Source organism: Panthera onca, chromosome B2 (genome assembly GCF_046562875.1).
Source record: "Panthera onca isolate mPanOnc1 chromosome B2, mPanOnc1 haplotype 2, whole genome shotgun sequence".
NCBI classification, from domain to species: Eukaryota; Metazoa; Chordata; class Mammalia; order Carnivora; family Felidae; genus Panthera; species Panthera onca.
The window spans coordinates 97,310,767-97,334,429 of NC_138343.1; the positions used below are offsets into that span (position 1 = coordinate 97,310,767).

The 23,663-nt window shown below is 36.9% G+C and overlaps 1 protein-coding gene across 3 annotated transcripts in view; it reads left to right on the forward strand.

Annotated features, from left to right (window-relative positions):
• The window catches only part of AFG1L (AFG1 like ATPase), a 196,818-nt gene that overhangs the window by 156,744 nt on the left and 16,411 nt on the right, over positions 1-23,663 (forward strand). For 2 of the 3 annotated variants that reach the window (XM_060616322.3, XM_060616323.3), the window contains 2 exons: positions 4,846-4,916; positions 5,173-5,273. In XM_060616322.3, the coding sequence (XP_060472305.3) occupies positions 4,846-4,916; positions 5,173-5,273 (172 nt within the window). Of the gene's footprint in view, positions 1-4,845; positions 4,917-5,172; positions 5,274-22,947; positions 23,084-23,663 lie in introns of all 3 variants that reach the window. The other variant, XM_078447191.2, reaches the window with a different exon arrangement.

Below are 23,663 nucleotides of genomic sequence, written 5' to 3' on the forward strand. Positions count from 1 at the left end.
CTTCAAGTATATCTGGTAGTGCTGAACCTTTGGAGAGTTTTTAGTGAGAATTGGCTTACTTCCTATTAGCTTAGCACTCCATCTCCCACCTTCTGATTTCTCAATCTACCAAGGTCCTACTCATCCAAACAAACAAACAAACAAACAATGCCAGATTTTTCTTCTTTCAGGCTACCCTAATCTTTCCAAGTGATTGTTGTAGAGAACCTTTCCCCCATCACTTGTCTTTGAGAGAAGGTAAATCATCCTCTTCTTTCCTAAGGAGAAGGCACTTATAGCAATGGACAATCATCTAAACAAAATCAACAAGGAAACAGTGGCTTTGAATGTCACACTGGACCAGATGAATTTAATAGATATATTCGGAACACTCCATCTTAAAACAGCAGAACACACATTCTTTCAAGTGCATGTGGAACATTCTCCAGAATAGATCCCGTTAGGCCACAAAACCAGCCTCAAAAAATTCAAAAAGATTGAAGCTATACCATGCATCTTCTCTGACCACAGTGCTATGAAACTAGAAGCCAACCAGGAGAAAAGTCCTAAGGGAAAGAAGGGAGGAAAAAGGGTCTTATCACAAATACTAGACACAAAGACCAATGACTCCTGATCCCGTTTCCCTTCCTTATAAAGATGCTGTGGTGTGGTGAAGAGACAGTAGCATTTGGAGTAGGGTTGATTCTCTTCATTATTTAACCCTGGGGGCAGGAGTCTGGATCTGTCATTGGTGGCACATTGGTGGTTCTCTTTAGACACTTGGGGGCACTAAGCACTTCTAGCCATCATCTTTGGACCTTAATTGCAGTTTCAGGACAAGAGGAAAAAGTTGTACTCAAAAACTGCGTAATACTTCATTGTGTGAGTGTATTCCTCATTGTGGGACATTAGTTTCTTTGTTTATTTGTTTTCACTGTTTTGATGTTAGCGGTGTCGCAATGAACAACCTTATAGTTGTTAACCATTATTATTTCCATAGGTGAAATTCTCATGAGTGAAATAGCCGTGTGATATGGTTTGCATGTTTTTAATGTTTTTATTACATATTATCTGGTTGCCCTGAACTCTTGTACCAATTTTATACTCCTCCCAGCAGTAAATGAAGAGGGTCCATTTTCCCCTTACCTAGGCTTGCTCTAGTATTTTTCTTATCTCTGCCAATTTAGATAAAAGAGTAAGGTCTCATGATTTTACTTTGCATTTGTTATCACTAATAAGAATGAATGATTTTACATAGGCTTCTTGCCCATTGAGCTATTTTTTTTTTAAGTTTATTTATTTTGAGAGAGAAGGTGTGTATGCAAGCACTTGTAAGTCAGCATGAGTGGGGGAGGGGCAGGGAGCCAGAGAGAGAGGATACCAAGCAGGCTCCACACTGTCAGCACAGAGCCCGACCACAGAGCCCAACACGGGGATCGAATCCACAAACCGTGAGATCATGAGCTGAGCTGAAATCAAGAGTAGGATGCTCAACTGACTAAGCCACCCAGGTACCCCATTGAGCTATTTTTTAATGCAATTTGTCTGTTAAGGTCCTTTATCAGTTTTTCTGTTGGGGTATTATATTAATTATTATTATTAATTATTATGATAATAATATGCCACAAATATTGCCACTGTGTTTTCTAATACTTTGTTGTTTTATTTCTAATACTTTGTTGTAAAGTTTTGTGTTTTAAGATCTTAGATAAGTGACTTAATTCTCTGAGTGTCAGTTTTCTGCTCTGTAAAAATGGGATAATAACACATACTACATGCATGGCAGGGTGGGGGTAGGATAGGTAAATTAGCTGTTACATAATAGTTGCTCAATAAATACAGCTTTTGTTCTTCCCTGTGTGGCACATTGAAATAGTTGAGAATCATCTAAATTTTTTTACTAGAATTACAAAGCATATTCAAAGATGTTTAAACCAGATATGAACTTGTATAATTAGTAAAACTCTGAATCTTTTAAACTAATATGGATAGGTAGGTTTTAATTTCTCTTTTTACTTTTCTAATTCTCATCCTTTTTTTTTTTAATGTTTATTTATTTATTTATTTTGAGAGAGAGAGAGCGAGCATGCACAAGCAGGGGGAGGGGCAGAGAGAGAGGGAGAAAGAGAATCTCAAGCAGGCTCCATGCTGTCAATGCAGAGCCCAATATGGGGCTCAATTCCACCAACCGTGAGATCATGACCTGAGCGGAAACCAAGAGTTGGACACTTAACTGACTGAACCCCCCAGGCATCCCTCTAATTCTCATCCTTTAAAAAAAGGTTAGTTCTGGGGTGCCTGGGGGGCTCAGTCAGTTAAGCATCTGACTTCAGCTTAGATCATGATCTCATGGTTTGTGAGTTCTAGCCTGGCATTGGGCTCTCTGCTGTCAGCACAGAGCCTGCTTCAGATCTTCTGTCCCCTGCCCTCTCTGCCCCTCCTCTACTTTCTCTCTCTCTCTCTCTCTCTCTCTCTCTCTCAAAAATAAATAAAAACATGAAAAAAAAGTTAGCTCTGATTGATGCATCCTTTTAAGTAGGGAAATCTGGTCTGGTTGAGGGTGAAGACTAAGGTTTTCTTATAAATTACCTGTTAAGGAATTATGAATAAGTTTATTTCTGGTAAGGATTTCTTTCATATCATCCTCATTTCTTTTGTGTCCATATGGATACATCTAATAGAACCAAAAAGGCATACCAGCCCCTCCTGTTTTTAAGACAATATGAAGCTGAGGTTCCTGTCCTTCAGCCAGTCAATAGAACTCACTCCCTGAGGTCAAGTACAAATTGGCTTAGATGGAAAACCGTCTATTCAATTGTACATTGCACGAACTACTTTTGTGAACATTTATTTTTAGGCCACTACAGCAGTAAAAAATTTTATTTTGCATGTTATAATTTCTGAGTAACTTTTTATGATAATAGAATTTTTGTAAGATACTGCTATAATAAAAATAATTGTATCATTTCACATTATATACATTTCACATTTCACATGCAGTGTGCCATTTCACTTATAGTGAAATCATGTATAGTAATTTCATAGATGAGGTAGAAGATGTGGCCTGACTAAAGTCTTGTGAGCCTCATTTTAATGTTACAGTATATTAGAGCGCAGAGTAAAACAGAAATCACCACTGATGAAATTTGCAAGCAATTATTTATTGACCAAATACGCTTTTAGAAATGTAACCGTGTTCTGCCTTGGTTATTTTGCAGAATTCATTTCTCCCCTTCTGTTGGGTAACATGCCTATCCTAAGGAGAAGTTAACTTTCTACAAGCCAGCAGATATCCTTGGTGTCTGGCTTTGCTCCTTCTCTATATCCCTTAAAAAGTGCTTTGGCTTCTCCACTTGTTGCGTTTACGCCCATTACAAGGTGGAGACAATTCTAAATGAATTCTCAAGAATAATGTTGGCAAAGCCATCTAAACATACATGTGCTTGGTGTGGGCGTTGACATTTACATTGGCTTGTTTGATTTCTTTCTACCTTTAAAGTTGTTTTTTTGTCTCTATAATCACTTTCTGTAGTGCCATTTTATTATTTTAATGCTACCCTACTCAGATGTCATACAAGGCCTTACTTAAGTCAAATAGCATTTCCCCTGCAAAGTTAACCATTGCAGATGATGTTTTTAAGATCCTTTCAGGTGGAATGGTTATTACATGGAATGTGACAATTCCATATCCTTCATAATAACTGAATAATAACATAACAAAATGCAAATGGCGTTTTAAAAGCATTTGCTGGAGAACAGTTGAAGAATTAGGTGCTGGTGTGTTAAATGCCTGCTACCTGATAATTATCTCGGGGAAGGAATGAGTTTAGTTTTGTTTAAACTTAATCTAAAGAAAAAATAATTTGTCATTTTAGTTTTCAGTAAGACTTTATTGAGATGATGTCCAGAATTGAGTTTAATTGCTTCCACACCTAGGTAAGAGTGACTTGTATGTCAAAATTAAGCATATCGGCAAGTTATCCTGTATAAGGTTGTATGTAGAGTTGACGTAAACTTATATTTGCACTTGAAGTTTTTTTTTAACAGCATTTATTTTTTTCTGCCGGTTATTTTATTGACAGTTAATTTATAAATCTCTCTTTAAAAAAAAAAAAAAGTGACAGGAAAAAAGGCCATAGTGTTATCACATTTGTATTTGTGAGTTCCCTAAACCATATGGTGATTTGTAATTAGAATACAAAGGATTCTTTGATGAGACTAACTTCCCAGTAGCCGGCAAGTGGTAGACATCTCAGAAGGAGAGAGTTTTCTTGAATTTCTGACAAGGACACTTTTGAGAGAAACTGTGTGGTCTATAATTGTCCTTATACTCGAAGTCTGATAAAGTTATTGATGTGCAGATCAAGTTGGTATTTCGAAGCTGGTCATTTAATTCTGGATGTTTGATCCTCTCAGCCAGTGGCTTGACTTGATTTTTTTTTTTTTTTAAGCAGCTTCAATATTTAATTTCACATGTACCCTCTCAGTAGAGATTTCAAAGGATACTTTGCTGGATGCTTGACTGCCTTGTCTATTTGCTCTTGTTTTGCATGCAAGAGAGAGCCAGAAGCCTTTCTTCTCATTGTGTACACATAGTATTAATGGATTTACTCTGCCTGTATCGTCTCATTACTGGAAACAGCCAGAAGCACAGAAGTCTTTCAGTGTATGCAAATAAGGCAGAATCATCTACCTGAGAGTTAATATTCTCTGCTTTTAAGTGTATTCTAAATCTAATGTTTGTATTTAGAGCATAACATCCTGTTCTCTTTCTTTATGGGCAAAAAGCTAAGCAGGCTCAGGCAGCTGTTTGATGTTGGCTTCAAGTGTTATTAATTTCATATTCTATTATTCTTTTCACTGTAGCACAAGTGAAGCTGATGTGGAGGCTGTCATGGATAAGTTGTTTGATGAGCTGGCTCAGAAACAAAATGATTGTACGTAAGTTAATTTCTCTTGAAAGAGAATACATTTAGAACACAATGCCCAATCTCCACTGACCAATTAATAAGTTCCATTGCTGTATATGGGTTGATGCCACGCTCAAGTGGCAGTCATTGTATCAGCATTTTGTCTAATTTATGTGTTGAATCATGTGCTATTATTCATCAAGCTATGCATTTCCTATCTGTAAGAGATGAATTTTATAGTAATTATCCAGACAAGATTGAGTCTTTGTTCATGTTCCCATAGTAACTAGACCAAGGATTCTAAAAGTGCAAGGCAGAGAGCTGCGGCTGAATAAAGCCTGTGGAACTGTTGCCGACTGCACATTTGAAGAGCTGTGTGAGAGAGTAAGTATCCAGACACGTCCAGACTCATTGGCCTTTTCACATGTTAAAATACTTCATATTTTCCTCTCTGCCTGTTTCAGATTTTAAAATACCATTCACAGAGTCGGAACTGATTTAAAAGTCTCATTAAGGGAAATACTCATCTGTATATGCCATGTCCCTTTTATAGATATTGGCTCAAAATTTGTACTTAGAGGGATGCTAAAGCAAAATTAGAAATACAGAGAGAACTATCAACTGTTGCTGGAAGCAAAACAAAAATCACTTTTAGGAATGTTCTGTAAAAGTCAAACATAAGAGAATTAGGTGTTTTTTTTTCTAAATTGAAGTGAGATTAGTATGTGGAACAAGGAAGATGAAGTAATACCACCATGATCCAAGGAAGTAGGACAGAAGAATTTCTGTCCCTCAGTCCCATTGCCCACCTGTTATTGCCACGACTTACCTATTTGGGTGAGGGTCAGAGAAAGTGAATTTCTCTAACTGTGCCATCTATATTATATAATAATATACTCAACAGAGAAAAAAATGTATATATACACACATATTCATATCAGTGAGAAAGACCTGGATTGTAACTTCATTATAGATATGAATTCTGTCTTTTAGAAGCTCTAGAATTGTCACTACTCAATGGATAGTCAATGTATTTATTGACTGTAAATCTTGAGAAGAATCCAAATTATACATAACTTTAAGCATAATTCCTCAGTTGTCATGTAAATAGTCTCCGACTTATCTTAAGTTTTAGGCAACTCAAAAAAGAATTTTTCAGCGAGTGGGAAGAAGAAAATCTTTAATTATAGTTGCCCACCATTTTATGAGTACTTTTCTTACAAGCTAATGACTTAATTACTTTTAGCCAGTGTAATTTTGTAATTTTTAAGTCAGAGATGAATCTAATCTGCAATTGTTATTACAGAAATAAAGCACTTCAGTAAGGTTTAAGAGCTAGTCACATCCTCTGACAGGGTGATGAGGTCACCCCTGGTAGTGAAAGTCGTTCTGGGTAATATGGATCCTTCACACCTCTACGGGATCGTTTCATCAAGGTTGAATTTTATCTCTAGACAAAATTCTATGAATGCTTTCATTTAAGTTTTACTTACTTTGCCAGAGAAATAAACTTGAGAAAAATCTTATGTATTCAAAAGATGAGGCTCATCTTTCTTCCATAGAAGGACACCTAGGGAGGAGAGAAGAAGGACAGACCTGTTCCATTTTGGGGGAAGATGGTCTCCTGGAGCAGATACTGAGTATTTACCTATATTTTTTTATGTGATCATTATTTCAGGAGACACTTAGTACCAGGAAAAGCCCACTATTCAGGGACTCAGATCTTCATAGTTTCTCTGTGGAGGTGGTGGGGAAGAAGGTGTTGCAGAGAATTCTTTTTCCTTTATTTACAAAATTTCAGAACAATTAAATAAATTCAGGTAGAAAGTTACTAGTATACATCTTACCTTTTTAAATCAAGTTATGGTATGAGTCAATCACGAGATTTTATCCCACCCTTTTCTTAGAATTCTGAGGGCCCATGTGAAACAAACTAGGTCTATGCATGTGTGTTGAAATTTTACATGTAACTGCTTATGTCCTAAATTCCTTATCACACATTCAACTGCATCCCATAAATTGGCATTGCAAGGCAGCTGAAGGACCAGAAGATGATTTTCAAGATGCCTTTCGACACCAGGACTATGACTCTTTAACTTAAGGGTTGATGAAGAATGTGAGGAAGCAGAGAGAGGACAAAAAGAGTTAGGGATAATTTTTGACATTGGATTTGCACCCTTCCTACAAGAATCTGACCCACTCTCTACTAAGCTCTTTGTAATCTCACTTCTGCCCTACCTGTCCCCTGTGCTTTAGCCAGGCTGGCTCCTGCCTTATTTGGACATGGTATTGCCAGAAGTCAGCATATTTGAGAAACAGCACACGTAAATCAGCAATGCTGCAGGAATGATTTTGCTGCTGGGAAGGTAAAGGGCCAGGGAGATTCCTGGGCTGTCTCGGCTCTGGTGATTAATGCCCTTATTCCCTGATGCTAATCACTGCTGTTGGCATCCAGACACCATCAGCCTTGACTCTTGGCCAAATAGTAGAGATAAAAGCTATTCATCCTTTAGTATTTAGTCAGAGTGTACCAACCGTAGGACACAAACCAGAAGTAGTTCCCAACCAGTGGTTTCGCTTGGAATACATGAAATGAAATAAAGCATAAAATAGAAAAGCGAAATGTTTTTTAACAACTCCCCAAGAGATACTGTTAGGTACAGTTATAAGGCTAACTATATATGAACTAATGTGCCATAATCAAGATTAATAGACAGATGAAGGCCAAAACATGTATCTGATGGATCTCCATTCCTTGAACACTGAAAACCAAAAAAGGAAACTAATAAACAAGAAGTTGACAGTGAACATGTGTACACCCATGCATATGCATCAACTGATATATTTTTCTGCTTAGACTTTACAAACACACCTGGCTACCTGTCATTATTTTTAAGACACAAATAACTAACTACTCTTGCAAATAGTTACTTGTGAGCACAGTTATCAGTTGAGGAAACAATTTTCTGCAGGTGTAAAAATTACATTTTTCAATAAGGAAAATTTAGGTATAGTCAGTTTACTCATTAAGCCTTTAGAATTCAGTTTTGGCTCACTTTCTTTGAACAGGGTTCTTTCATTTTTGGTCCACAAAAGTTTAACCCTAAAGCAAGTGTTTCTCAAACTATTTGGTTTCAGGAACCGTTTACACTCTTAAAAATTATTGAGAGACCCAAAGAGCTTTTGTTTATATGGGTTATCCCTCAATATTTGCTCTATGTATTAGAAATTAAAACAGAAAATTTTACAATATTTATAACTTATTTAAAATAACAATGATAAAAACCATTATATTCAACCCATCAAATTAGCACAAGTAACATTTGTATGAAAAATAACATTTTATAAAGTGAGAATAATTTAGTAAGAAGAATGACATATTTTTTTGCAAAGCTCTTTAATGTCTGGCTTAATAGAAGATAAGGACAACTGCGTATCTACTTCTACATTCAATCTTTTGTGATATTTTGGTTTAAGTATGTAAGAAAATTTGGTCTTACAGAGATATGTAGTTGGAAATGGGACAAATATTAAAATTTTTTTTAATGTTTATTTATTATTGAGAGACAGAGAGAGACAGAGCATGAGCGTGGGAGGGGCAGAGAGAGGAGGAGACACAGAATCGGAAGCAGGCTCCAGGCTCTGAGCTATCAGCACAGAGCCCGACGCGGGGTTCGAACTCACAAACCGTGAGATCATGACCTGAGCCGAAGTTGGACGCTTAACCAACTGAGCCACCCAGGCACCCCGGGAAAAATATTTTAATAGCCATATCAGATAATTGTGGATACCCTTTTTTTTATAAGTTTATTTTTATTTTTTTGCGAGAGAGCATGGGGGAGGGGCATAGAGAGAGAGGAAGAGAGAGAATCCCAAGCATACTCTGCACCATCAATGCAGAGCCCACAAACCGTGAGATCATGACCTGAGGCAAAATCAAAAGTTGGATGCTTAACCAACTGAGCCACCCAGCTGCCCCATGGATACTCTTTTTTGATGCTACATGAAAATTCAACAAGAACTTCCTTCCACAGAGCACAGTATGAAAAGGATTGGGGGAAAGGGTAACTTTATAGGGGAGAAACCTGACAAACACCACTTCAGACAAATGTGATCAAGGTTAACATCAACAGCAATAATTCATGTTGATAGTTTATACCCTTGATATGATATGATGAAAATAGCACATGACCTCTGTGGTTGTTCTCCCATTACCATAATTCCAGCCTAATCATGAGAAAAACATCAAACAAATTCCAGTTGAGGGACATTCTACAGAATAACTTGCCAGTGCTCCCCAAAATTGTCAAGATCATCAAAAATAAGGAAAGTATGAGAAACTGTCACAGCAGAGGGGAGCCTAAAAGCCATGATGACTAAAAGCTAATATGGTATCTTAGGTGGGATCCTGGGACAGAAAAAGGACCTTAGGTAAAAAGTAAGGAAATCTGAACAAAATATGAACTTTATTTTTTTTTAATTTATTTATTTTGAGAGAGAGAGAGAGAGAGAGAGAGAGAGGGAGAGAGAGGGAGAGAGAGAATGTGAGCAGGGGAGGAGTAGAGAGCAAGGAAGAGAGAATCCCAAGAGCCCCATTGGTTCATTAATTGTAACAAATGTGCCATACTAATGTAAGATGTTAATAATAGGGGAAACTGGGGGAGCCTGGGTGGCTCAGTTGGTTGAGCATCCAGCTCTTGATTTCAGCACAAGTCATGATCCCAGAGTCGTGGGATCAATCTCCACAACCAGCTCCATGCTAAGTGTGGAGGCTACTTAAGATTCTTTCTCTCTACCTCTGCCCCTCTTCCCTGCTTACATTCTCTCTCTCTAAAATAAATATACTACTACTAATAATAATAATAATTATAGGGAAAACTGAGTTTGGGAGTACATGAAAGCTCTCTGTACTATCTTTTCAATTTTCTGTAAGCCTAAAACTATTCTAAAAAAAAGCCTATTTAAATTTTTTTTAAAAAAACTTGACAAGGAGATTTTAAAATGTTAGTTACAATATAGTATCTGAAGCAGTATCAGTGTATTTTTGGCATTCTATTATCCTTCTTGAACTTTAAATGGATCTTTTGTCATGCATGACTTTGTAAGAGAATGCACTGATTACTGGAAAATATTGATTGAGTTATATAGATCTTTCAAATGTTGGCACATTTAATTATACAATATCAAAGCATTATATTCATTAATATAACCATCAGTCTCATCAGAAAAAAAAAACATGTTTGAGAATTGGGAAGCTATCAAGTTCATGGTGGAAACAACAAGCTTTCCAAAATTCCAATTTTCAGTTTTTTGCTCAATTTGATCACTGACAACAAATTACTTTTAGTTGTTTTCCTTGAAGTGACAGTCTGTCTTGTTCATTTTCAAGAAAATGTCTGTGAAACATTGTAATAATGTTTCAGTGTGAATAACCATAGTTTGCCTGTAACTCATTCTTTCAAATAAAAATTATGTTCCATGATAAAAGTGGCTAGTTCAGCTAGCAACTCAAACAACTGCACAAGTGCTTTTCCTCAAGATATGTTTGGTGTATAGTGGAAGTGTTTTATGTGTACTTCCTTCACCACAAAGAATACTAAAAAGATGTGTTCTCAAGGGTTCAGATTTTAAAAATCCTTTTTACTGCTTCTTCAAGGACATCTGAAGTGGAACTGGATTTTTTTTTTTTTTTACTGTGAGTACATGGGCAGTGAAGAACACAATATGATTTGGTGCCACTGCTTTGATTCATGCTTAAGTGCCAGAAGTTTTACCCACCATTGCTTTTGCACCATTACTGAAAACGTCAGCACAGTGAAAAAAGTAAATAGTGTCCTAGTATTATTACTGCAAGTTTTGGCCTCAAAGGACCTCTGAAAGGGTCTCAGGGACCCCTAGAGATCTTAGAACTGCACTGTGAGAGCGACTGACTTAAGTAACAGTATTTCTGACTTCTGCTTTGCTCTCCATTTGAGCCAAGTAACTGTATCAAGGGAAGGAAAGGAAACCTGAAAGCTCATGTCATGTCCATAGAGATGAATCTGCTCACTTTCCCTTACTGTAGCTCTGATGTGGGGGGAGTGACTGGGAACAAAGACCACCCAAATATATTCTCCTTTATCCTTCTACAGTTCCCTGAAACAGGGCTTCCCAACCTTCTTCATATCATGACAGGGAGAGAGAAATGGTAAGATTCTTATTAAAGAGTAAAGAAATGAGGCTGCCTAAGCCTTGAGGTCCCTAGTCTGGAGGTGTAGATCCTTTATGGCTTTCAGGAGTACCCAAGGGTCAGTAGCACAGCTACCAGATCGTGTGGATATGCCAAGCCACATGAGTTGGACAATTCTGTACTAAGGTTCTCATCAGGGAGGGGGCTCTCACACTGGAGGATGTCTGTTCTACAGCCAGCTTCATGCTCCATAAAAGGCTCAAAGGTTAGCTCAGATGTGGGAACTCACAAAGTATCTGACTGTACTTCATGATAGAACCAGAATTGAAGATTTGATGTAACCTGTCCAGAACATTTTTGGATAGAGTGTGGTGATTAAGAGCACAGAGTCTGATTCCCAAACTACCAAAGAGTTCAAGCCGCTTGCTAACTATCTGATCTTGGGAAAGTAATTTAACACATTGGTGCCTCAGTTTTTCTACCTATAAAATGGGGACAATAATAGTGCCTACCTATTATAAATATTAAATGAGTTAATGCATATAAAGTATTTAGAATGACACATGGCAGTGTTTGCCTTATTATTATCCAAGTGCTATAGGCTCTCCTAATTGGGTTTGCTTTTCTGAACATGACCATATTGAATTGTAGATTTGCAAAGAAAGAATCCTGAAGATACCAAGAAGCTAGATGTTAACCTGCAGGATTGCAGATGTGAGGAAATGTGCTTGGAGCAGGGAAGGGGAGAGAGGTGTGGGAAGGGGGGAATGATCTGGGCCTCTTTAGTTTTACTTATGGCTTATAGTCAAAACCTTTTTTTAATCTATGATGGCACTAATAGACAAACTGCTACCTAATGTATAAGTCTATAATATTATTTTTTCTTCGAAGGGGCCATGGCTCAAAAATAATCATTACTGACTATCAACCCCTTCATTCCTTGCCAAAGGTTTTCTTTCATGGTGGTATCAGGTGTGGTAATTGGGTAAGTCTCAAGCTTTAAGAGCCTCCCAGAAGACCAGGCCATCAAAAGCTGGGACTGTCCCAGATATAACACATGCCTGCTTTTTCACTTGGGGTTGGATGTGTTTTTATATTTACTGAATGGTTTTTGTTTACTGAACTATTTAGCCTGACTCAGAAGATTATACTTAATTAAGAATTTTAGGTTACATCTGAAACTGAATGATTTCGAGAGTCCTCTTTATGCAAGTATTCAGTATCTGAATTGCCATAGTTATATGGTTGCAAAGAAATGCAGAATTATCATAACAAGAAAATAGTCACAAATGAACTGACCACTTAAAAATGTAGCCCATCCTGGGGTGCCAGGGTGGCTCAGTCAGTTAAGTGTCTGACTTTGGCTCAGGTCATGATCTCACAGTTTGTGAGTTTGAACCCCATGTCAGGCTCTGTGCTGACAGCTCGGAGCCTGAAGCCTTCACATTCTGTGTCTCCCTCTCTCTGCTCCTCTCCCACTCACACTCTCTGTCTCTCTCTCTCTCTCTCAAAAATAAATAAATATTTTTAAAAACTTAAAGAAATGTAGCCTTTCCTCAAACATCTCTCACAGCTTATACTAGAACCATGCCCCACCCATCACGTCTAAGTCTTTTGCCACTAAGTCACTGCTTGTCTGAGGTAGTAAACACCCTAACAATGTAGACAAAAAGCAAGCCTGTCCACGCAAATGAAGATTGGTCAACTTGATAAAGAAAAAAAAAAAAAAAAAGAAGGATAATGACACCATAAGAGCTTTAAAAGAAAATAATTGAAATATTTATGAATTAAAAGAGGATTTTGAGGGGTGCCTGGGTGGCTCAATTGGTTAAGCGTCTGATGCTTGGACTTTGGCTCAGATCATGATCTCTTGGTTTGTGAGTTTGAGTCCCGAGTCTGTTTTGGATTCTCTCTCTGTTCCTCCCCCATTTGTGCATGCTCTCTTTCTCTCAAAGTAAATAAATAAACTAAAAAAAAAGAGAGAAATGAGGCTTTTAAAAAAACTGATGAAATCCTTAAATATTTTTGTAAAAATATTTTCTGTGTAGTTGAACAACCAAATTGTGAAGTGCAGGATGTACTATTTTAGCATCCTAAAACTTTATCAAGAAAGTTATGCTGAAAATGAATAGTAATTTGTTCACTGCTTATTCTAGGAATATAGTTTATAGGTGCTGTTCTAATCCATATTTTGTTAACTAAGCTAAAATGACATTTTATAAGCATTATTTGCATTTTTCAAGATAAAGCAAGTTTGGAGATTGAACTGAAGGATCAGTTTTTACTAATTGTAGATGGTGATTTGTATCTTCCAAGGAAATAACTATCTGTTGGGTTACAAGTTATGATTGTTGTATTTTGCTGTTTTAAAGGGAAAAAGAAAAAAGACCCTTAGAGAAATGCCCATAAAGGAGGGCTGGATTAGAAATTTAAAAACTATAGCCACTTGAATGTGGCCATTTCCATGATGGGTAAAGAAGAATCAGAAGGAATGAAGAAAAACTGGGTTGAGAGAACACCTTCCTACTCTCTCCATATGACAAGTTTTCTGTTACAGGGCTCATTGTGAGGCTGGACAGTCCTGCTCGCCTTCTGTTCCCAAACTAGGGCAAGCATAGCTCTTTAGGTGATGTAGCATACAGCCCCAAACTTTAAAGTCTGTAACCCATTGACTACTTAGGCTCAGCTGCCTGAAGCTTCTCTGAGGGAGAAAGCTTGCTTTCATTTGCTGTGGAAATGTGCATGGTCCCTATAATGGGGAGAAAACACCTAGGGATTCCCAGAGTGTCTCAAGGGAAGGATGAATGTGCTGTATACCTTCAATATGTTATCTGTCTTAAGAGTACAATTATTTTGAGGAGGAGATTTAGTATTAGACACAACTCCTCATGTTCCCTTTAAGATCACTTTTGTAAGAAAGTATGACAAGCTAATTTAATTCAATATTTGCTTTGGTCTTTGAGAGGAATGTGTCATTTACCTGCTCAAGGATTAAAAAGTATGAAATAAAATTTTAAAAATTAAAGTCACTAGCTTTTTAAGATTAGAATTTTTTATATTATTATTATTTTAAAGTAAATGACCTGGGGCATCTGCATGGCTCAGTCAGTTAAGCATCTGACTCTTCATTTCGGCTCAGGTCATGATCTCACAGTTCATGAGATCGAGGCCCACGTTGGGCTCTGCGTGCAGAGCCTGCTTAAGATATTCTTTCTCCCTCTTCTACTTCTCTTCCCGTGCTCGTGTGATTGCTCTCTCACTCTCTCAAAAATAAATAATAAATAATAAATAAGTAAATAAAAGTAAACTGAATGATCTGACTTGGAGTATCACAACTCTAAACTACAGAATTGAATTCGCAAACTACCAAAGAGTTCAAGTCCTGGTTCTGCCACCTACTAGCTTTGTGATCTTGGGACGGTAACTCAGCATCTCAGTGCCTCAATTTCTCTACCTGCAAAACAGGAATAATAACAGAAATAGTTCTCTAAACATAAGATCTGTATAATGAAAAGATTGGTAAATATAGGAAATATAGGTCAACCAATTAATAAGACTGTAAAACACTTTATAGGTACTTTATTTTTAATTTTTTTCTAACATTGATTCACTTTTGAGAGACAGAGACAGACCACAAGCTGGGATGGGACAGAAAGAGAGAGAGAGAGAGAGGGAGACACAGAATCTGAAGCAGGTTCCAGGCTCTGAGCCATCAGCACGGAGCCTGATGTGGGTTTCTAACTCACAAACCATGAGATCATAACCTGAGCTGAAGCTGAACGCTTAACCCACTAAGCCACCCAGGCGCCCTACACTGTATAGGTACTTGTTTGAATTTTAAAAGTTTTAACACTGTGGCTTTTTTAATGCTTACCTACCAACTGGCTCTTTTTTATTATTATTATTTTTTAACAGAAGTTTTATATATAAAGTAATTCCGTGATTTTTAATTTTTAAGTTTTTCTATTTCCCACCATAAAATACATGACTTGATATTCTCCATAGTACCTTTCCTCTGGATTAGATCAGTTGACTCAGAATTAGTAATTACTTAGTACATTGCTAATTAGAATATTTAGTAAAATATATTCCAATAGATATATTATGACTTTGAAGTGTATTTTATAGAAAAAATTTTGAGAATTGTTAGAATATACTATTTTTGTTTCTTAAAGTAACCTGAAGATACTAAGGCCAAAGATTTTGAGAAAAACCTAGAAATGAGTTATAGTATCAAAAAACTGTAAGATTTCTATGTATTTTAGGATGAAACATTACTTAGCTCTTTTATCTTTTTATTGTTAACGAAGAAATATATGTTGTGTAAGATTCCCCCCTTCCAAAGATTGTTACATTGATTCAGTGGCCAGCAACTATTTCTTAAGTACTTCCATATTGGTATAACACTGTGTTATGAGGAGTATAAAAGAAGTATAAGAAGTTTACAATTTAGTAAAGGAAATAACATGAACAAATGCCAGACAGTGTTGTAGAGTGGAAAGAGGCCCAACGGAATCAAGAGGTAGGAATTCCAGTACTTACCCAGATACTATGTAGCTGAGTGGCCTTGGGCAAGTCACTTAACATCTCTGGGTCCAAGTATCTCATTTGTAAAATGATACAACTAATTTCTTTCATTCTTTTGAGCTGTAGCAAGTCTATTTTGAGGAGTTGTGCTCATTAGTACATGTTATGAGTACATCAGGAGTTAAAAGTAAGGATAGTAAGGATTGGGAAGACTCTGAGGAGACATGAGACTTAAGGAGGAAATTGATCTTGACCTTGATAGGTGAGTAGAATTGAGATGAGCAAAGTGAAGGTATTTCACCATAATCGGAAGCCAAGCACTGAATGTTTCAGGAGGAACAGAAGATACTTTCCTAATGAGAGTAGAGTACATGTTAGAAAAGAGGAATAAGAATGAAAATTTCAGACAGATCCACCATAAAGACCAGGCAGAGAAATTTAGACTTCTTACCATGATCCACAAGAAGTCATTTTAGATTGAGCAGGACCATGGTACATAAAGTAATAGGATTAATGAGGCAGTACACTCTAGGAAAGGTTGTAACTTACCAGCATGTTCTAGTGGGTCAGCAAATAGTATCTCCCCTTGGAAATGCCCTTCTTTCAAGAAGGAAAACTTGGATAAATAAACCAACATGCTAGGTAATTGTTTGTTACCTTTTATGCAAGGTAACAGAGCCCTACCCTTTTTATATTTTATGGTACTTTCTAATCATTCAACAGATATTTCCTGAGTACTTAATGGAAGGTTGGCATAGTTCTAGGTGCTATAGGGGGTACTAAGGTGAATAAGAGTTAGTCTGTACACTCATACAACTTTAATTTAGAAGAGAAAATATGATCAGTACATAGATCACTGGAGTGTGAGGCAGATTATAATTAGTACTATTGGATCAGTGTGAGCAGAAAGTTGTGGGTAATTAAAGAGGAACTAGGCCTTAAAGGCTGGAGGGTTGAAGATTCTGCTGGTATGGAGAGGAGAGAGTGTGAGGGTAGCTGTTTGGTTGTTCCTAAGAATAGGGCATCATGGGGGCAACCTTTGATCTCTTCCTCCTCTGAGGTTTTGTGTTTTTATGAAAAATACGGAAGTAGGAAATGGCAGAGTATGTTCAGAGAATTGAAGATTCAGGAGGGTTCTACTTCCGTTAATGACAGAGTAGCACCTATTTGACTAACCCACCTTTAGATCAGAGCTGTAACTCTGGACAAAATCTAAGAAAGAACTGTCTGGGAGGCACTATTGGACAACCAAAAGCAGGGAGAAAGCTCAGGCACCACTTGGAAGAAAGGAAAGACACTGGTACCAGAGTTTCTTATTTTTGTAGGTTTTTGTTTTGTTTTGTTTTGGTTTTTTGCCAGAGAAGAGATCACAGTTGTTTTCATATGGAACATCTAAAACTCAGTAGAAACTTGAAATATTCCTGGCTTGAGGAATGAGAAGAGAGCTGGAAAATAAGAAAAGAAATGATGGAACAGAGAGAACCACAGAGGAAGAGCCCAGAGTTCTTCACAGAGACTGCCCAAATCTTGGGCTGATCTGTGAACTGCACATGCACAGCTAACACTAAAAATACTGAACAGAGACTTCAGCTGCTGCTCATCACAGAGGAGACAGAGTTTGGAGTTTGGGACTAGCCAAGTTAATTACCTGCTGAAATAGCAACAATAGAAAATCAATATACTTTGGTAGAATAAAAAGAATTCCAAGTCTCTAACAACATATCATTTACCTTATCTAGAGTCCAATCCAAAACTGCTAGCTGTGTGCAGACACAGGAAAATCTGATCCATTTTAAAAGAGAAATGATAATCAACAGAAACTGACCCTGAGAGGATACAGATGTTGGAATTAGAGGGAAGGATTTTAAAGTGGTTTGTTTTTTTGTTTTTTTTTTATATCTACAGTCAAGGATATAAGGGAAAATATACTGATAATGAATAAACAAATAGGAAATCTTAGCAAAGAAATTGAAACTAAAAAAAAAAAAAAGGAAATTCTAAAACTAAAAGTTGAGAATTCTAGATCTAAAAATTTTTAAGTTTATTGTACTTCATACCAAACTGTAGAAGAGAGTAGAATCAGTGAACTGATAGGTCAATAGAAATTATGCAATGATCTGAAAAACAAAAGTGTTGAGGGGAAAAAAAAGCAAAACCTCATGACATAAACTATATAAAAAATCAACTATATCAATGGAGTCCTAGAAGGAAAAGAGAGAATGGGGTGGAAAAGTTTTTTAGAGAAATAATGGCTGAAGTTTTTCCAAATTTAAGAAAAGATGTAAATTTACAGATCCCAGAACCTCAACAAACCCCTAGCAGGTACAAAGAAAATCATTCCCGGGAACATCATAGTCAAATTGTTGAAAACCAAAGATAGAGAAAATTTCGAAGCAGCCAGGGGCACAACAGTATGATTGAAGACTTCCTATCAAGAAGCAATGGACAAACAGTGCAATATCATCTTTAAACTACTAAAAAGAAAAATCACCCAACAATCAAGAACTGTTTTTGCAGACAACTTAAGGGTCATGGCTGGAATTTAGATCGTATATAGGAGAGTGGTATGCACTCAGAATAGATGGGTTGAAGTCAGTATAAAGGAGCTTGCATATCAGGTGGTAGAGTTTGAATTAGAACCTTCATCAGCATAAAAAAAAAACTTGTCATTTTTTAACAGATCTATATTGGATAATCTGCCAAAGTTGTATAAGATTGTCTCTGCTGCTACCATATATGGAACCTTTGTGCATTAGATAAAGCTCCCCAAGATGGGCATGGAGCTAAGTGAGCAAATCATGCCCTTATGTGCCCCTTCTTCTAGATTGATGCTACCCCTCATCAGGGTCTGTGGCTTGGAACGCAGAACATGGGTCGAATCTGTGCTCTCAGTTGCCCCCTAAAACAGGTGTACATGATAGATTGGAAAGAACAAGATGAATATGAGGGAAATATGTAAGATCGGATGCCGAGAGGTCTCAGGGCCAAGGGCATGCCACCTAGGGCTCTGATGTTTTCAGTTTGGATGACCAGAGGAATGGCAGGACCCTTGACAAATACCTGATATAGGAGAAGGGGACTTACAAGCAACTGGAAATCTAAGACTGAAGATACAGATCTGAAAGTCATTTATAGAGATGTGTTAGTTTGAAGTTGAAAGGAGTCCATGAAATCACCTGAACTGACACTGAAAAAGGAAGAGATGAGGGGTGTGGATGGGATTGGAAAATCTTACCATGGGATTTAGTGGAAGGAAACAGAGTCAGGGTCCTAGTACAGCTGAATCAAAGGGACATTAGAAACAACTAAAATCTCCCACCATTTCTTGAATAATTTTTTTATTTTTATTTAAAAATTCTTTTTTAACGTTTATTTATTTTTGAGACAGAAAGAGACAGAGCATGAACGGGGGAGGGTCAGAGAGAGGGAGACACAGAATCTGAAACAGGCTGCAGGCTCTGAGCTGTCAGCACAGAGCCCGACGCAGGGCTTGAACTCACGGACCACAAGATCGTGACCTGAGCTGAAGTCGGCCGCTTAACTGACTGAGCCACCCAGGCGCCATTTGAAGAATTTTTTTAAATGGAAGTAATTTACTAGATTGGTAACATCTTGGGATTTGGAGGTTACTATGTAAAATGTGTTAATAGATGAATATAACAAGCCTCTGCTCTTAACTTAATCTTACTGTTTTCCAGCCTTAATATATGTGGAAAAACTCTGTAAAATATAAATTATCCTTCACACTTACATGGAGATACAAAAATTATCTTACATACATTTTCCCCCAGTTTTATTGAGAAATAATTGACATACATCACCATATAAGGTTTAAAGTGTACAGCATGATGATTTGACTTACATATATTGTGAAATGTGATTACCCACAGTAGGTTTAGTTAACATCCATCATTTCATATAGATAAAAAGAAAAGGAAGAGTGATTGTCTCATAACTGAAAGTTTGCACCTTTTAACCACATTCCTCCATCTCCCTTCCTCCCAGCTCCCCACCTCTGGTAACCACAAATCTGATCTCTTTTTCTATGAGTTTTTTGTTTTTTAGATTCCACATATAAGTGAGTTTAAGTTAGTCTGTTAACTAACAAACTTAAAAGATGTACTGCTGTTGAGTATCTAAAGTTCTTACATTTTATTTCCCAGATTCCCTTTTGCTTCCCATCTAATTAAAGCAAACTAAATAACAAAATAAGCCTTAAAAAGAAATAGAAAAAGAATAATTTAGGCATGTATTTATTTGTAGCAAAAAATATTACAGATATACACATATACTCACAAATAGAATTATGTAGATTTTTTAAAAAGCAGGGCAAAGAGAAAATAGAGAATAATTAAGTTGAAAGGAAAAGTTAGTACATGTAAATCCATGTCATAAACCTCTACAAGGTTCTTACACTGAACAATTGTATCAGCTGTCAGCTTCTCCCAAAGAGGGGGAAAGATGTTCAGTAAGTTATAAGACATAAAATTAGTTACTCAGGAGAAGTGAAGCTTTTTCTGGCACTTGGATAGGGACTTCTAAAAGATGCCGGCAGACAGTTTTCTCAGCACTGTTCCTGCTGTCAATACAAGTTTGTATCACACAGATTCTTATAAACAAGCTGGGGCCCTTTTGACAAAGTACTGTTCAATGAAACTAGTGCTATAAGAGGTCAAAAATGCCTTATAAGTAAGCTTTTCTATTATCAGGTTGATCCAGAGAAATTGCTTAGAAATTGGATAAATGCTTGGAGGTTGGATAGACTCATGTTCAAACCTTTCATGAATGTTGTATATTTTAATAAAAGTTGAGTAGCAGATAATTCAAGGTTGTCTTTTTGGTAAGAAGATGGAGTGAAGAGTTCTATTGGTCTTACTCTGAAGCATTTGGCCCTTTGTGTATCTAACAGCACAGAGAGGCATTCAGCCTTGCTCTAATTAACTTTTTAGTATCTTTAGAATATTAATTAGTATTTTTCACGAAGTATTTCCATGATTTTGAAAGCAGAAGAGTGGGAGGAAGAAAAATTCTTTGATATCCATTTCTTTTCCAACTCTGATTAGGCTTTTTCAGTATCCAAGTCTAAGAAGATTGGGGAGAGTCCGTGAACTCTCACAGGGAAAAGCAAAACAAAAATAACAAAATTTCTGCATTTGTAAGACTTTAACAGTTTCAGAAGTCATCATCCTCAAATTTAAAATAAGTTACTTGCAGGTGCCTGGGTGCCTCAGTTGTTAGGCATCTGACTTTGGCTCAGGTCATGATCTCATGGTTCGTTTCAGAGTCCCACATCTGGTGAGCACAAACCCTGCTTTGGGTAAAAACATGAATCTGCTTTGGGTGTGCCCCGCTCCTCCCTCACTCCCTCCTTCTCTCTCTCTCTCTCTCTCTCTCTCTCTCTCTCTCTCTCTCTGTTTCTCTGACCCTTGCCCACTTGTGCCCCCCCCAAAATAAAATAAAATAAAATAAAATAAAATAAAATAAAATAGGTTACTTGCTATTCTATATCCTCTTGCTTTTTAGTGTCTTAAATGTCACTTTTCATGCCTCCTTGCTTTGATTTCCAAAGGAAGGAGTTTACATTGATGAACCTTTCTTTTCAAACGCACGTTTAGAACCAGTAGCAAAGGTGTAGACCCTCATTTGGGGGTAATCTTTCAAATTTCTTCTGGATAGATCTCAAAGCCAGGCAAATTTAGAACAGTCTTTCCTCCAACAGAGATGTAGCAAATACTGCCCTCTACCGAGGGGATACGCAGGATGGCTTGACTATGTTAATGATCAAGTGCTAGTCTTCAGTTACTGATTTCAGTGAATTTGGTGGAATCATGTTGTTACTAATTACTTCATCATTACTGTATACATTCTTATTAAAATCATTATATTAAAAAATAGAAAACATAAGGGATGAAACATTTCAGCCTTGGCCACATACATTATTACCTCTGTCGTCTGTACAATCAGATATAATGTCTGAGGCATTAATAATAATGTTTAAATTTCCATTTGTTTTAAACCAGCTAATAAAATCTTTTTACCAGTGGGAAATTAGAAGGGGGTTGTTACCGTATTGTTTTCATAAATGAGTTTGTAAAATGCAGTAATGATGAAGTAATTAGTAAAAAAAAAAAAAAAAAAAAACAGGAAAAATGTGGAGATAACTTAAAAACACAACGTTAGAAGAATGTGAAAAGGTAGGAAATCGTTAACATCATCATCATTATTAAGAGGCACCACTGAATGTAAGCATCAATACAGCTCCAAGGAAATACATAAAAATTTTGGTTTTCTGTGCTACAGGCTATAAATCAAATATTTTTGTGACAGTTGTTGGAGTTTATATTTCCTAAATGAACTGGAAGTATTCCTGGGAATAAACCCAGCGCAGTGCTTTTCATCTAGCAGGTACTCAGTAGATCTGATTTGATGTGGTTTGTGTTTTAAGAAAGTTGTCAGTTGTGGAATCTCCAGATTTAGGTATCTCCAGAATTTGGAGATTTATTACGTACAGAAAGCTAGTCAAGTCAGAGTGAGGAAAGAGTGCAATCACCTCTGGTTTGCCACATAGATTTTTGTGTTGAGCCATTGTTACTATACACTCCATTAAAAATGACACGCACAACCCCAAAAGAGTACTTCATTAGCCCATCATTATCTCGAGGGGATAGAGAGTTTGCTAAAGATCCGGTAGATTTGGGGAGAACTAGCCTTCCTGCCATTGAGACTCTAAGTCAAGGAGTAAATCTTTCCCTCAGCACACCAGAGAACATTTTCTGAAGTAGAGTGTGTAAGAGATGGTAGTAGTTTCTGGAATAGTGAGCTATTTCCCAGTTGGATGTTAGGGACTTCATGTTAATGTGATTTCTCATGTTAAGGTGCCGTATTACCAGTCTTGGGAAATTATGTACTCTACAAATACACACATTTCAGTGCTTTGTTTTTCTAGTTATTATCTTTATTGATTTGGTGCACATAGTTGTTTTAACAAATTCATATGATATTTTTAGTTTGTTTTGAAAAGGATGCATTCATCCTAATTAAAGTGTTTTTTTTCCCTATTAAAAAGCACTTTTCTTTAAGATATGATGTATTGTCATTTCTGTATACACAAAGCAAGATGCCATGCACACTTGTGTAATGAGGGGCTATCAGGGTAGCACTACAAGGAATTTATAAAGAGAAGTCTATACAGATAAAGAGTAACCCTTAGGACAATATAATCTAGACAGCGCTTGAAATAATAATCATCCTACTTGAGCTGAAATAATGGTGGCAGAGCAAGCATTAGCCAGGCAGAGAAAAAAGAAACTCAAGCTGACAGCTCATTCGTGTGTGCTGAAGTGGACCAACCGCTCATTGCAGGGCAGAAGGCAGCCTGGTGGTAACGCTCGTGCATTTCACACTGGTGTGGCTTTGAGAAAATCCCCGCTCCTGGCACCAGGGTCAAACCGAAGCAGACAGCTGTGCCGTTTCTCATACAGGAGAAAGAAGACAGCAGGCAAGCTCTTTATTCCTAAAAGTTTTTTAGAAAAACTGTGCTACATATAATCCAGCTGTATACTCCCAGTAATTAAGGAAAACAAACGCTCTTTGCAAACTCATTATAGATTTAAAGTTCTTTAGGTTTTCATCAGGTTTCCACAGAAACAAAGAGTTTGAAACAATAGTCGAGAATGCACAAACCATCGAATAAGTGGATTTTAATTGTTTCTGTTTAGAAAATTATTCAGATAGCCAGCCACATCAGAGACTATTAAACTTTTTAATTGCTCAGGTAGAAAGATGGAGAGTGCCATCATTATCTATCATAAGAAGAATCTGCATTAGATAATGCTACTTGAATTTTGAGCTAGAATAACATACTCAAGGATGCTACTAACTGAAGTGGCATTTAGTAGTCGAAAATAATCATATGCTTTAATTATTCATAGGACACAATGCATGAATTTATAATACTAATTATGGTTTCAAAAGGTGTCTTATGCTATGGTTTACTTACATAAGAGGATCAACTAATGCAAACAAAAGTATAAATACTTACAACTGCTATAGAGATCATGTGCATGCAATTTTGTGGT